Source organism: Hyperolius riggenbachi, chromosome 6 (assembly GCF_040937935.1).
Source record: "Hyperolius riggenbachi isolate aHypRig1 chromosome 6, aHypRig1.pri, whole genome shotgun sequence".
NCBI lineage: Eukaryota > Metazoa > Chordata > Amphibia > Anura > Hyperoliidae > Hyperolius > Hyperolius riggenbachi.
Genome location: NC_090651.1, coordinates 50574202 through 50587167, shown reverse-complemented (window position 1 = coordinate 50587167; position 12966 = coordinate 50574202). Strand labels below are relative to the sequence as shown.

Genomic DNA, 12966 nt, shown 5'->3' with positions numbered 1-12966 from the left:
AAACCACTGCGCCTGCGTTGCCGTGTCCTCGCTCCCACTGATGTCACTAGGAGCGTACTGCGCATGCACAGACCATACTGGGCCTGCGCAGTACGCTCCTCGTGACATTAGCGACAACACGGCAACGCAGGCGCAGTGGTTTTCATACTTTAAAGTCTGAAATTCCAGAAGTGAACCGGAGGCGGGGCATCGGTGAGTGGCTGCGTGGGCACAGGATGTCTGCGGGGGGCCATTAGAAGCCCCGAGTAAGTTTAACTCATTTTCCCCTGACCCCCCTACAGTATTCCTTTAAGTCTTTAGCATACGCAGCTCTAGAAGTGACCATACATCTAGCGACTTGTCGGCTGATCAACCATCCGATTTGAGAATTATCGAATTGAATGAAAATCAGTGCTGACTAATCGACGAAGGAACCAATTTCGGGCCAAGCATGCCGATCAGACATGCCGCAAGATGTTGGGTCGTCGTAGTCGGTTGGGTGCGTGGCGGTAACCCCCAACGCTGTCTTCCTAATAATCAATGTACCCCACAGTGCCCAGTGCATTAAACACTACCTGTCCACGTCCGCCGCTGGCCTGCGGCAACAGATCTCTATCAGATTCGATCAGAGAGAGATCTGTCTCTTGGTGGGATTTCATACCGCATTTTGCTTTTAATAGAAGCAGGAAAACAAGGAGAATTCTGGTTTATCATAGTTATAGCAGCACTAAGTGGGGGGGTTTCCTCTACAGGTGAATATACAGTACACTAAGGGCCAGTTCACGCTTACAATAAAATCATACCCGTTCGATGCGCTACAACAACGCGGACAAAAACGTATGCACAGATCGTAATGTTAAAAATATTGGCCACCTTGACTTGCAAATAAAAACGGATTTGTTGGTTACGTTCCTGAAAACGGAGCGTGAAGTATGAACTTGGCATTTTTTTCCCGGAGAGCGGATTCCACGGAGGCAATAAAAGCCAATGCAAAAACTTATCTTCAATTCCCACGCAGAACTTTGCGCTCAAATTGTATGCTAAAGGGTATTGCCTAAACTTCCTGCTCCTCCCCTCAGCGCCATCTTTGCTGACTTCCTGTTTATGGAGCAGGGCTACAAACATGGCTACCAAGTGGTTTTTCAATGTGGAGGATCTGTTATTGACTGTACAGGAGCACCCAGAGCTCTATGACCAGCGCAATCCTGGGTACAGTGACCAGCACCATTGCAAAAGGCTGCAAGAAGTAATAATATTGCTTGGTACAGCACAACCACTCCAACTTCCCTTCCCCATTGGACAAAAAACAGAACAAAAACACAATATCATAATAAAGACACCCATTTAAAAGTATACATTTTTTGTATAAACAGACTGGAAATGTGTGTTACAAATAGCACAGAATAGTGGTGAAGGAATCAGTTTTCAAAAAAAAAAAAAAAAAACTGATCCATTTAACCCCCTTGGTGTTATGATTCTTTCCGGATTTTAGGGTCTAACCTTTCAGACCCTAAACCCTGGAAAAATAAATCATGCTGCCAGGGAGATCTGCAGCAGTTCCAGCAATCACTCACCTCCCTGGCTCCAGCGCTGCAGTGTTCCCTCCATCCTCCAGGTGGCGCTGCAACCCTAAAGTGAGATTGCTGGCTGTCGTCATGACGACAGCCAGCGATCCCACCAGGGGGAAGCAGAGCCTCGGAGGAGCGGAAGAAGAATGGGATCCCTGGGAGGTGAGTTGAAATGCCCGCTGCGCGCATTGCTCTGCATACAGCCTCCGGCAACTACCCCGAGCAGAGGTTGAGATTACCGCTCTGAGCTGCGGTTTTCTTTACGCCCCGACCCTAGCTGGGGATTACTGCCAAGGAGGTTAAAATGTACTCGAGACGGCACAGATGGGACACAGAGGCATGTTCCCTGGTCCATGACATTCCTCTGTGTCTCCTTTACAGCAAAGACCCTTCCACAGCTCTCATTGGGCAGCTCTGTCTCTCCTCCAACTCCCTGCACTTTGTTCTGTGATGAAAGAAATAGAGCAGAGCTTGCAGCATCGTGACCCCAGGGGTTACTGAAAGCAAAACCAAAGGATTTCTGGCCTCAGGAGCAGCGCTAATTGAGGCTACCTGATCCAGCAAGCCCTCCGGATCAGGTAGCATGTTTTTGTTTTTACAAAAAATGCCCACCTCGGGTTATTGGGATCTGCTGCAGGTGTGAACTAGCTCTGAGTGTAGAAGTAAGTTTATGGGGCAGGAGGTACCTGACATTCAGCTTCTGAAGGTTTACCAGCTCTCCAATCGCCCTGGGAACTTCTGACAGCAGATTGTCGTGGACCTGCAATAAATATAAATCCGTATGAAAAAGTGTAGATTTCATTCAAGCATTGGCAGAAAGCTTGCTGCCAAAAAAACCCATCATTTATACTGTATCAAAATAATTAAATAATTGGACTGCTGTATGATACTTCTATGACTCCCTCTAGGTTACACAAAGTGTCCTCCTCCAACTCTAAGTATTGTTTCATGGAATATCAGCAGGAGGGCACCTTATATCATATTAGGTGGGAATGACCACGGGCCATGTCCTTCTGGAATAAGGTCAGCAAATGTATTAATCAGGTATTGCAGCCTCCCTTCAGAAAGCCATTTTGCTTCTAGGGCATAAAAAAAGCAGGGATTAAGTTTCCAGCCCATCGATTTACCCAGCTTATTGCCATGGCTGCCAAGTCCTATCTAGCTTCTCAGTGGCGGCAACCTGCATTGTCCTTGGATCTCGTTATTCACAGAGTCCATAGGCTAATGATCTATGAAAGGATGCTGGCTATCTCTAATGATCGCATGGACCAATTCCAGAGGATGTGGAATTGTTGGATAGAATACGCTGATGCCGAAAATCTCAGCTATGAGTTTTATCTAGGCTGACACGAGTGGATTTTGTTCAACTTTGCCCCCGTGGGAAGTTAAATTTATTCTTTATGCCCTTTATCTACCTGGCACTTTGACCTTACAACATCCTGTACATATGCCCAGCCATGGGGGGAGGGTAACAATCAAAATTACAATTGGACATGTTATGCAACAGATTCCAGGCAGGGAGTATCATGCCTTAGAAAGATCTCCCATCATGCATTACTGCTGAACATACAATTCATTCCTGTGTGTCCCTGAAAATCAGACTTGCATGCAGAACAGCTGTAGTAATTACACAGCAAGGCTTTCGGAAGGACTGTGTACTGTTCCACAGTGTGCAAAATACAAGGAACTCTATTGTACACAGACAGAACAAATGTGGTGAGTATACAGCGTCCCCTTGTAAACAGTATCTGCACTGCGCACTTACATCCAGCACCACCAGGGCAGGCAGGAGTCTAATGTCCTCGGACAGCGCCGTCAGCTTATTGGAGGCCAGAATCAGCTTGGTCAGGTCCGTCTGTTCCCACCATCGGTCTGTTCCATCAAACTGGACATTGCCATGCGCCTCCTCTGGCGTGTCCACATTAATCCTCCAGACACTGGCTGGGACTGAATGAAAGGAGTGAGAGTCAGTAGTGTGTCCAAGTCACATGAAATGTGGGGTATGTGCAATTTTACAGCCCAGCTAAAACAACTTATAGGTTGTAGTTAGTGATGCTAATTATTCGGATTTGATGCCAATGTTATGCAATTTTTTTGGCCACTTGGAAATGGAACAATTGAACGCAGCACCTGGTGTCCCTGATTGGTCAATTTCAAAGTGGCAAATATTAGTATTGTCATGGTATTCATTCAGAATTATTAAAATCTGATATACCCTCCAACGTACAGAATGGTAAAAGTATAACCTTCTTAGAACTGAAATGTTCACATTCTGCTTGACTTCTAACTGTGCACCTATTCATACAGGCAAACATACAGCAAACCTAAACTGAAATATATAATTTTATGAGTAGTAGTAGTAAGGATAAATAGAACATAACATAGAACAGAATCTCCTATTTTCAGGCTGGTTTTACACTTGACCATTGCTTATGCGGTGCAATGCTCCACCCCCATTTCAACGCAAAAAACAGTCATTTATATGACCCTGCAGCAGAGTGCGGCGACAGGGTCATATGCCCCCCCCCCCCCATGTTGTACTCCCTGTTGGGCAAGAAATACTTTACTGGGATCCCTGGGTTTCCCTGTCGTATTTCCTTTATTCTGCGCATGCGCAAAGGACCAACATATTTAAAATCCCTGAGTTGCCCATTGACTTACATTACTTCCACCGCTGTGGAAGTCCGACAGTAATGCGCTGTTGACTGATCAGGCACTTCCGGCGCAATGCAACGCGTCAAGTGTGTTAGGCCCCATTGCCTTGCATTGTTGGTAAAACAGGGTAATGCAACGCACTGCAAGGCAAGTGTAAATGAGGCCTAAATGATGGAGCTATAAAAAAAAAAAAAGTTTTACCGGGGGCTTCTTCCAGCCACTATAAGTCTATCTGATGCCCTCCAGGGTGCAGCTGTCCCTTTCATAAGATCGCTGGTTCCAGCTCAGTCGCGGGCTTCTCCACATGCGCGCCTCTCCCGATCACACTGCCAAGGCTGGGAGCGTTGTGCGCATTCACAAAGACTTGAACTGCGCAAGCACAGAATGCTCCCAGCCACAGAAGCAGAGGCACATGGCACACCCACGACCCAGCTGGGGTCGGTGATCTTACCGAGGGGACCCAATAGTAAAGAGGGATCCGCACACAGACTTCCTGGAACACAAGTTGCATTTATTGTCCCATCACACAGTAAGTACATCTGACCGTTCTGCTGACGATCGTTTCGGGCCGTGAAGGTCCCCTTTGTCAAAGCATGGGGTATTTGTCTGCATTTGCCTTGACAAAGGGGACCTTCATGGCCCCGAAATGATCGTCGGTAGAACGGTCAGATGTACTTTGTGTGTGTGATGGGACAATAAAAGCAACTTGTGTTCCAGCAAGTCTGTGTGAAAATCCCTCTTTACGATTTGATTGTACGGTTGCCTAGGAGTCCAGCACAAGCATCCATTCTCCTAAAGCGTGCATTTTAATTACGGAGGAAACAGCTGCAAGCCAGGACCCTCTTCTTCGTGGCCGCGGTCCCATCCGTCTATGAGTGCAGTTGCACCGCACAGTGATGGCCCACAACTGCACAGTTGCACAGAGACGCTTGTGCACAGAGAAAAAATATGGAAAAAGGCTTCATTGAGCCTGCGCAGTGTGGACACATTTTTACACGGACATTAGCGCAGCCATGTGACCTGCTTGTAAAATAGGTTCAGAGAGTCCCAACGCTGGAATGGTGAACTTGATGGGGAAGCCTCTGGATTATCCAGAGGCTTCCTTTAAAGTAATCTAACTTCTGTAGGGGGGGGGTTGTTTTTTTTGCTACAGGTACACTAAGTTTTTATCACTATAATCCCAGTGAGAAGCTAATGCAGTGGCTGAGGGCCCCCAGTGCGCTATCCAGCACTGACTGGACCCCCTTCCCCTCACAGACGCTCCAGCACTGACTGGCTCCCTTCCCCTCACAGACTCTCCAGCACTGACTGGCTCCCTTCCCCTCACAGACGCTCCAGCACTGACTGGCCCCCTTCCCCTCACAGACGCTTCAGCACTGAATGGCAGATGCTCCAGCACTGACTGGCCCCCTTCCCCTCACAGACGCTCCAGCACTGACTGGCCCCCTTCCCCTCACAGACGCTCCAGCACTGACTGGCTCCCTTCCCCTCATAGACGCTCCAGCACTGACTGGACTCCCTTCCCCTCACAGACGCTCCAGCACTGACTGGCTCCCTTCCCCTCATAGACGCTCCAGCACTGACTGGACTCCCTTCCCCTCACAGACACTCCAGCACTGACTGGCCCCCTTCCCCTCACAGACGCTCCAGCACTGAATGGCAGATGCTCCAGCACTGACTGGCCCCCTTCCCCTCACAGACGCTCCAGCACTGACTGGCCCCCTTCCCCTCACAGACGCTCCAGCACTGACTGGACCCCTTCCCCTCACAGACGCTCCAGCACTGACTGGACCCCTTCCCCTCACAGACGCTCCAGCACTGACTGGACCCCCTTCCCCTCATAGACGCTCCAGCACTGACTGGACCCCCTTCCCCTCACAGACGCTCCAGCACTGACTGGCCCCCTTCCCCTCACAGACGCTCCAGCACTGACTGGACCCCTTCCCCTCACAGACGCTCCAGCACTGACTGGACCCCCTTCCCCTCATAGACGCTCCAGCACTGACTGGACCCCCTTCCCCTCATAGACGCTCCAGCACTGACTGGCCCCCTTCCCCTCACAGAAGCTCCAGCACTGACCGGCCCCCTTCCCCTCACAGACGCTCCAGCACTGACTGGTCCCCTTCCCCTCACAGACGCTCCAGCACTGAATGGCAGATGCTCCAGCACTGACTGGCCCCCTTCCCCTCACAGACGCTCCAGCACTGACTGGCCCCCTTCCCCTCACAGACGCTCCAGCACTGACTGGTCCCCTTCCCCTCACAGACGCTCCAGCACTGACCGGCCCCCTTCCCCTCACAGAAGCTCCAGCACTGACTGGTCCCCTTCCCCTCACAGACGCTCCAGCACTGACTGGCCCCCTTCCCCTCACAGACGCTCCAGCACTGACCGGCCCCCTTCCCCTCACAGACGCTCCAGCACTGACTGGTCCCCTTCCCCTCACAGACGCTCCAGCACTGAATGGCAGATGCTCCAGCACTGACTGGCCCCCTTCCCCTCACAGAAGCTCCAGCACTGACTGGCCCCCTTCCCCTCACAGACGCTCCAGCACTGACTGGCCCCCTTCCCCTCACAGACGCTCCAGCACTGACCGGCCCCCTTCCCCTCACAGACGCTCCAGCACTGACTGGTCCCCTTCCCCTCACAGACGCTCCAGCACTGAATGGCAGATGCTCCAGCACTGACTGGCCCCCTTCCCCTCACAGACGCTCCAGCACTGACTGGCCCCCTTCCCCTCACAGACGCTCCAGCACTGACTGGCCCCCTTCCCCTCACAGACGCTCCAGCACTGACTGGCCCCCTTCCCCTCACAGACGCTCCAGCACTGACTGGCCCCCTTCCCCTCACAGACGCTCCAGCACTGACTGGACCCCTTCCCCTCACAGACGCTCCAGCACTGACTGGACCCCCTTCCCCTCACAGACGCTCCAGCACTGACTGGACCCCCTTCCCCTCATAGACGCTCCAGCACTGACTGGCCCCCTCCCCTCACAGACGCTCCAGCACTGACTGGCCCCCTTCCCCTCACAGAAGCTCCAGCACTGACCGGCCCCCTTCCCCTCACAGACGCTCCAGCACTGACTGGCCCCCTTCCCCTCACAGAAGCTCCAGCACTGACCGGCCCCCTTCCCCTCACAGACGCTCCAGCACTGACTGGTCCCCTTCCCCTCACAGAAGCTCCAGCACTGACTGGCCCCCTTCCCCTCACAAATGCTCCAGCACTGACTGGACCCCTTCCCCTCAGACACCCCAGCACTGACTGGCTTCCTCCCCTCACACCCCAGCACTGATTGGCCCCCCTCCCCTCACAGACACCCCAGCACTGATTGGCCCCCCTCCCCTCACAGACACCCCAGCACTGACTGGACCCCCTTCTGCTCTCACCCTCGGTCAGGCCTCTTGCTGACAGGTTCAGCTGACCGCTTTTCCGGGCCGCCTTGATCAGTCCCTGGGGGACGGATGGCTCCTTGTCTGTCTGCTCTCGGAAGCCAGCCCGGGGATCCTGGGCTCTGCCACCCCGTGCGAAGCGAGACATATCTGAGTAGAGGGATAGAGAGGCAGCGACGTGCAGCCCGGCGGCGCTCAATTCAAAATGAGTGCAGCAGAACCGCCCAGACCTGTCACTGCCCTCCGCTGCCACTAGATGCCGCCAGAGAATCCAAGCATTGCATCTCCAGCCAGTCGCTGCCTTTAGATGTCACCCAAGAGCTTTAGCCTGTTATATCATGCTGCTGCCACTAGATGCCGCCAGAAAACACAGGTAGGCCACTGCCTGCTAGTCGTCGCTAGATGCCGCCAGAGAGCAAGGAGCGTTCTATAACAGCAGTGACTACGAAGTGTGTAGAAATTCATACAGCGATCTGGCAAGTTTAAATGACGTTGATTATCTCATTCTACAGGCCCATAACAACTGAAGCCAGAGGGATATATGGTGGCTGCCATATTTATTTCCCTTTGTTGCCTGGCACCCTGCTGATCTCTGTGGCTGCAGAAGAATCTCAATCACACACCAAAAACAAGCATGTAGCCAGGGCCGGGCCGAGGCATAGGCTGGAGAGGCTCCAGCCTCAGGGCGCAGTGTAGGAGGGGGCTCTGAATTCATTCAGCTGTCATTCCTAATTGTGTTTGAAGCAGAAAGAAATAAGAAAAGGGGATACATGACAGTGACTGCAAGCCAGATAACTAGAGATTAAGGTGTTGGGAGGATTGGGGGCCATGGGGCGCTTTTTAGTCTAATAGCAATTAGTGTGTGATGGCTGGGATGGGAGGGATGGAGGGGCGCACTTTGGTGTCTCAGCCTTGGGTGCTGGAGGACCTTGTCTCGGCTCTGCATGTAGCTAATCTAATAAGATCTGACAATAATGTCAGAAACATCTGATCTGCTGCATGCTTGTTCAGAGTCTGTTGCTAGGTACACACCATACAATTTTCTGTTAGATAGATGGTTCGATCGATCATTTCCGTCATGTTCGCTCTTATTTCTGATCGATTTTCTGGTCGATTTATCATAGAAGTGAATGGAAATCGATACGAAAAGATAAGGAAATTGATCAGAAAATCAACTGAACAGAAAATTGTATGGTGTGCACCTAGCATATGGCTAAGAGACAGAGGATCAGCAGAACAGCCGGGCAACTAGTATTGCTTAAAAGGAAATAAATATAGCAGCCTTCGTATCACTCTGGCTTCAGTTGTCCTTTAACCACTTAAAGGGATACTGTAGGGGGGTCAGGGGAAAATGAGTTGAACTTACCCGGGGCTTCTAACGGTCCCCCGCAGACATCCTGTGTTGGCGCAGCCACTCACCGATGCTCCGGCCCCGCCTCCGGTTCACTTCTGGAATTTAAGACTTTAAAGTCTGAAAACCACTGCGCCTGCGTTGCCGTGTCCTCGATCCCGCTGATGTCATCAAGAGCACACAGCGCAGGCCCAGTATGGTCTGTGTCTGCGCAGTACACTCCTGGTGACATCAGCGGGAGCGAGGGCACGGGCGTGCAGGCGCAGTGGTTTTCTGACTTTAAAGTCAGAAATTCCAGAAGTGAACTGGAGGCGGGGCCAGAGCATCGGTGAGTGGCTGCGCCAACACAGGATGTCTGCGGGGGACCATTAGAAGCCCCGGGTAAGTTCAGCTCATTTTCCCCCGACCCCCCCCCCCCCTTACAGTATCCCTTTAACCGGTTCAGCACCGCAGTGCCGAAAATCTCATGCATCCGAGCAACGTTCACCTCCCATTCATTCGCCTATAACTTTATTGCTACTTATCACAATGAATTGATCTATAGCTTGTTTTTTCCGCCACCAATTAGGCTTTCTGTGGGTGATACATTTTGCTAAGAGCCACTTTACTGTAAATGCATTTTAACAGGAAGAATAAGAAAAAAACGGAAAAAATTCATTATTTCTCAGTTTTTGGCCATTATAGTTTGAAATTAATATACGCTACCGTAATTAAAACGCATGTATTTTATTTGCCCATCTGTCCCGGTTATTACACCATTTAAATGATGTCCCTATCACAATTTATGGTGCCGATATTTCATTTAGAAATAAAGGTGCATTTTTTCAATTTGCGTCCATCACTATTTATAAGCTTATAACTTTAAATAATATAATAACATATTCTCTTGACATGCATATTTAAAAAGTTCAGACCCTTGGGTAACTATTTATGTTGTTTTTTTGTTTTTTTTTAATTGTTTTTTTTTTTTTTTTTAATAAAAAAAGTGTATGTGGGTAATTTTTGGTGTGGGAGGGAAACTGCTAATTTTAAATGTAAAATAATGTTGTTTTTTTTTATCAAAAATGTATGTGGGTGCAGTTTACTATTTGGCCACAAGATGGCCACAGTGAAAAAAGTCCTAGATGCGAACCAGCTCGCATCTAGGAACTAAAATGCTGAGGAGTTGTTTCCTGGGGGCAGAAATACCGCGCTCTCTGGAGAGAAAGCGTCGGTATTTCTGCGGGGAAGTTAGATCGGTGAATGGGAATTATATTCCCATTCACTGATCGGGGGGCTAGCGGCGGGTAGCGGGAGCGCGCGCGGGGCGCGCCCGATCGCGCGCACGAGCCGGCGGCAGCACCAGTGCCTATCTGGACGAGGAAACTCGTCCAGATAGGCCGAACTGGTTAAAGTGAACCTTAAGTGTCCCAAAAAAATTGAGTTTTACTCACCTGGGGCTTACCTCAACCCCCTGCAGCTGATCGGTGCCCACGACGAGTCGCTCTGATGCTCCTGGTCCCGCTGGCGGCCACTTCCGGTTTCGCCGTCAGGACCCGTCAGGCTGGGGAACGCGGCTGATACTACGCGTTCCCAGCCAAAATAGCACCCCTATGCGGCCATATGTCCGCATAGGCACCCGTATGCGGACATATGGCCGCATAGGGGTGCTATTTTGGCTGGGAACGCGTAGTATCAGCCGCGTTCTCCAGCCTGACGGGTCCTGACGGCGAAACCGGAAGTGGCCGGCAGCGGTACCCGGTGCATCAGAGCAACTCGTCGTGGGCACCGATCAGCTGCAGGGGGCTGAGGTAAGCCCCAGGTGAGTAAAACTCAATTTTTTTGGGACACTTAAGGTTCACTTTAAGCTCTCAGTCGTTTTCACTTTATGCATCCGAGCAATGTTCACCTCCCATTCATTAGCCTATAACTTTATCACTACTTATCACAATGAACTGATCTATATTTTGTTTTTTCCGCCACCAATTAGGCTTTCTTTGGGGGGTACATTTTGCTAAGAGCTACCTTACTGTAAATGCATTTTAACAGGAAGAATAAGAAAAAAAATGAAAAAATTCATTATTTGTCAGTTTTCGGCCATTATAGTTTTAAAATAATACATGCTTCCATAATTAAAACCCACGTATTGTAATTGCCCATTTGTCACGGTTATTTCACCATTTAAATTATGTCCCTATCACAATGTATCGCGACAATATTTTATTTGGAAATAAAAGAGCATTTTTTCCGTTTTGCATTCATCACTATTTACAAGCTTTTAAAAAAAAAAATAGAAAGAAATATTTCATCTTTATATAGATATTTAAAAAGTTTAGACCCTTAGGTAAATATTTATGTGTTGTTTTTTTTTTATAGTAATGTTTTTTTGTTTTGTTGGCATTTTGGGGAGGGTGGGATATAAAAGTGTTTTATTTGGGGAAATATTTGTGTATTGTAATGTTTTTTTACTTTTACTTGTAGTTTTACTTTTTGGCCACAAGATGGCAATCTTGAGTTTGTTTACATGACGTCACTGTAAGCGTACAATGTACGCTTAGGCCCCGTTCACACTTGCGGTTTTGTCAAAACCGCACCGGATGTCCGGACCGCACCGTATCCGGACCGGACCTGATCCGTACGGTTCCTATCCGGATCCGGTCCGGATCCGGTCCGTTTGCATCCGGTTTCCGTGCGGTGTGAACACGGTTGCAGTCCGGATCCGGTTTCTTAAGGAGATAACAACCTGTAAATACCTGGGGTCTGGGAGGTCAGCAGAAGGGTCTGGGGTCATTGTTGGAGACAGGTGGACGTGTGGAGACCATCCGTGGATACAGAGACTGCAGTTGGGACCATGGATCCAGGCATTTTTCGTATACCTGGGAATTCTCTGTTGTTCGCCTCCTCGTTATCAGACTTATATCAGACATGTTGCTGCCTAGAGCTCCAGCATGAAATCGCTGCTGCCCCACTCTGTGAACTCCATGTGGTCCCCATCCAAAATGCATAGGAAGTGGGGTAGAACGTCCGGTTTTTGTAGCCAGTGTGTTGTGCGCTCTCCGGTTCTCATTACTTTGTATTGGCTGGATGGTGCAGTCCGGCTCCGCCCCGGATACGGCTGCCGGAGGAGCCGGACCAAAAAATAGCGCATGTTGGAACGGACGCCGGAGTCCGGATCCGGTCCGGATCCGGTCCGGCTCCGGTCCGGCAGAACGGACGCATGTGAACGGACGCATAGGCTTTCATTGCTATTGCCGTGCGTCCGTTCCGTCCGTTCTGCAAGCGGTCCGGCTCCGGCACGGCGATTCCGGACGGCCACCGCTAATGTGAACCGGGCCTTAGAGGGACATTGGCCTCGATTCATAAAAGTGCTGTCGGTAAGGTAACGTCGAGCGGGGAAACACCGCTGTCGGTATTTCCGCCTTCAGGGTGGTAATTCATAAAAATTTTGCTAGTTGTGACAGGCGTGCGGAGATATTCCGCTGTAGGCAGGCGTAAGGCTGTCGGGAGACATGCGGAAACAGGAGAGGCAGGCGGAGTCCCTCCGTGCGGTATTCTCTCTGCAGCTGCTTGGGAGGTCTGTCCCATTCACTGCAATGTATTCCACACGCTTCTCGCCACCTCAGAGGTAGCGGTAATACCCGTCCGCATACCGCTACCTCTAATCTTTATGAATTGACTACTTGTTACTTTTGCTATGATAATCACCGCGCAAGGCGGTGATTCATCACTCTACTCGCGAATGTCGGCTTTTCATGCGGAAAAAGCCTTTATGAATACAGATTTTGCTGTGTGGTCGGTAAAGTGAGTCGTTTTCAGCATTTCCGAATGCGGGAATGCTTTATGAATCGAGGCCATAGCTTCAGAAAAAGCGAAGCTTCCGAGAGAAGCTGTTGCTTTTTCAGCGGGGGAGAGGAATCAGTGATCGGGCTCCATAGCCCGATACATTGATTCCGTGGCTACCGAATCCGCGGCCGGGAGTGCGCGTGCACGCGCGCGATCGGCCGCGGGAGCACGCGGGAGCTCGCCTGTCCTCCTTGACTTTTTTAT

General features: G+C 50.4%; 1 protein-coding gene across 2 annotated transcripts in view; it reads right to left on the bottom strand.

The window, feature by feature from the left end:
• The window catches only part of LRRC40 (leucine rich repeat containing 40), a 49821-nt gene extending 41983 nt beyond the window's left edge, over window positions 1–7838 (bottom strand). Inside the window, exons 1-3 of one of the 2 annotated variants that reach the window (XM_068239235.1) lie at window positions 7587–7838; window positions 3313–3494; window positions 2234–2307 (exon numbers count right to left, since the gene is read on the bottom strand). In XM_068239235.1, coding sequence (XP_068095336.1) covers window positions 2234–2307; window positions 3313–3494; window positions 7587–7737 — 407 coding nt within the window. In that variant the 5' untranslated portion in view covers window positions 7738–7838. The remainder of the gene's footprint in view (window positions 1–2233; window positions 2308–3312; window positions 3495–7586) is intronic. The other variant, XM_068239234.1, reaches the window with a different exon arrangement.
• Window positions 7839–12966: the final 5128 nt, after the last annotated feature.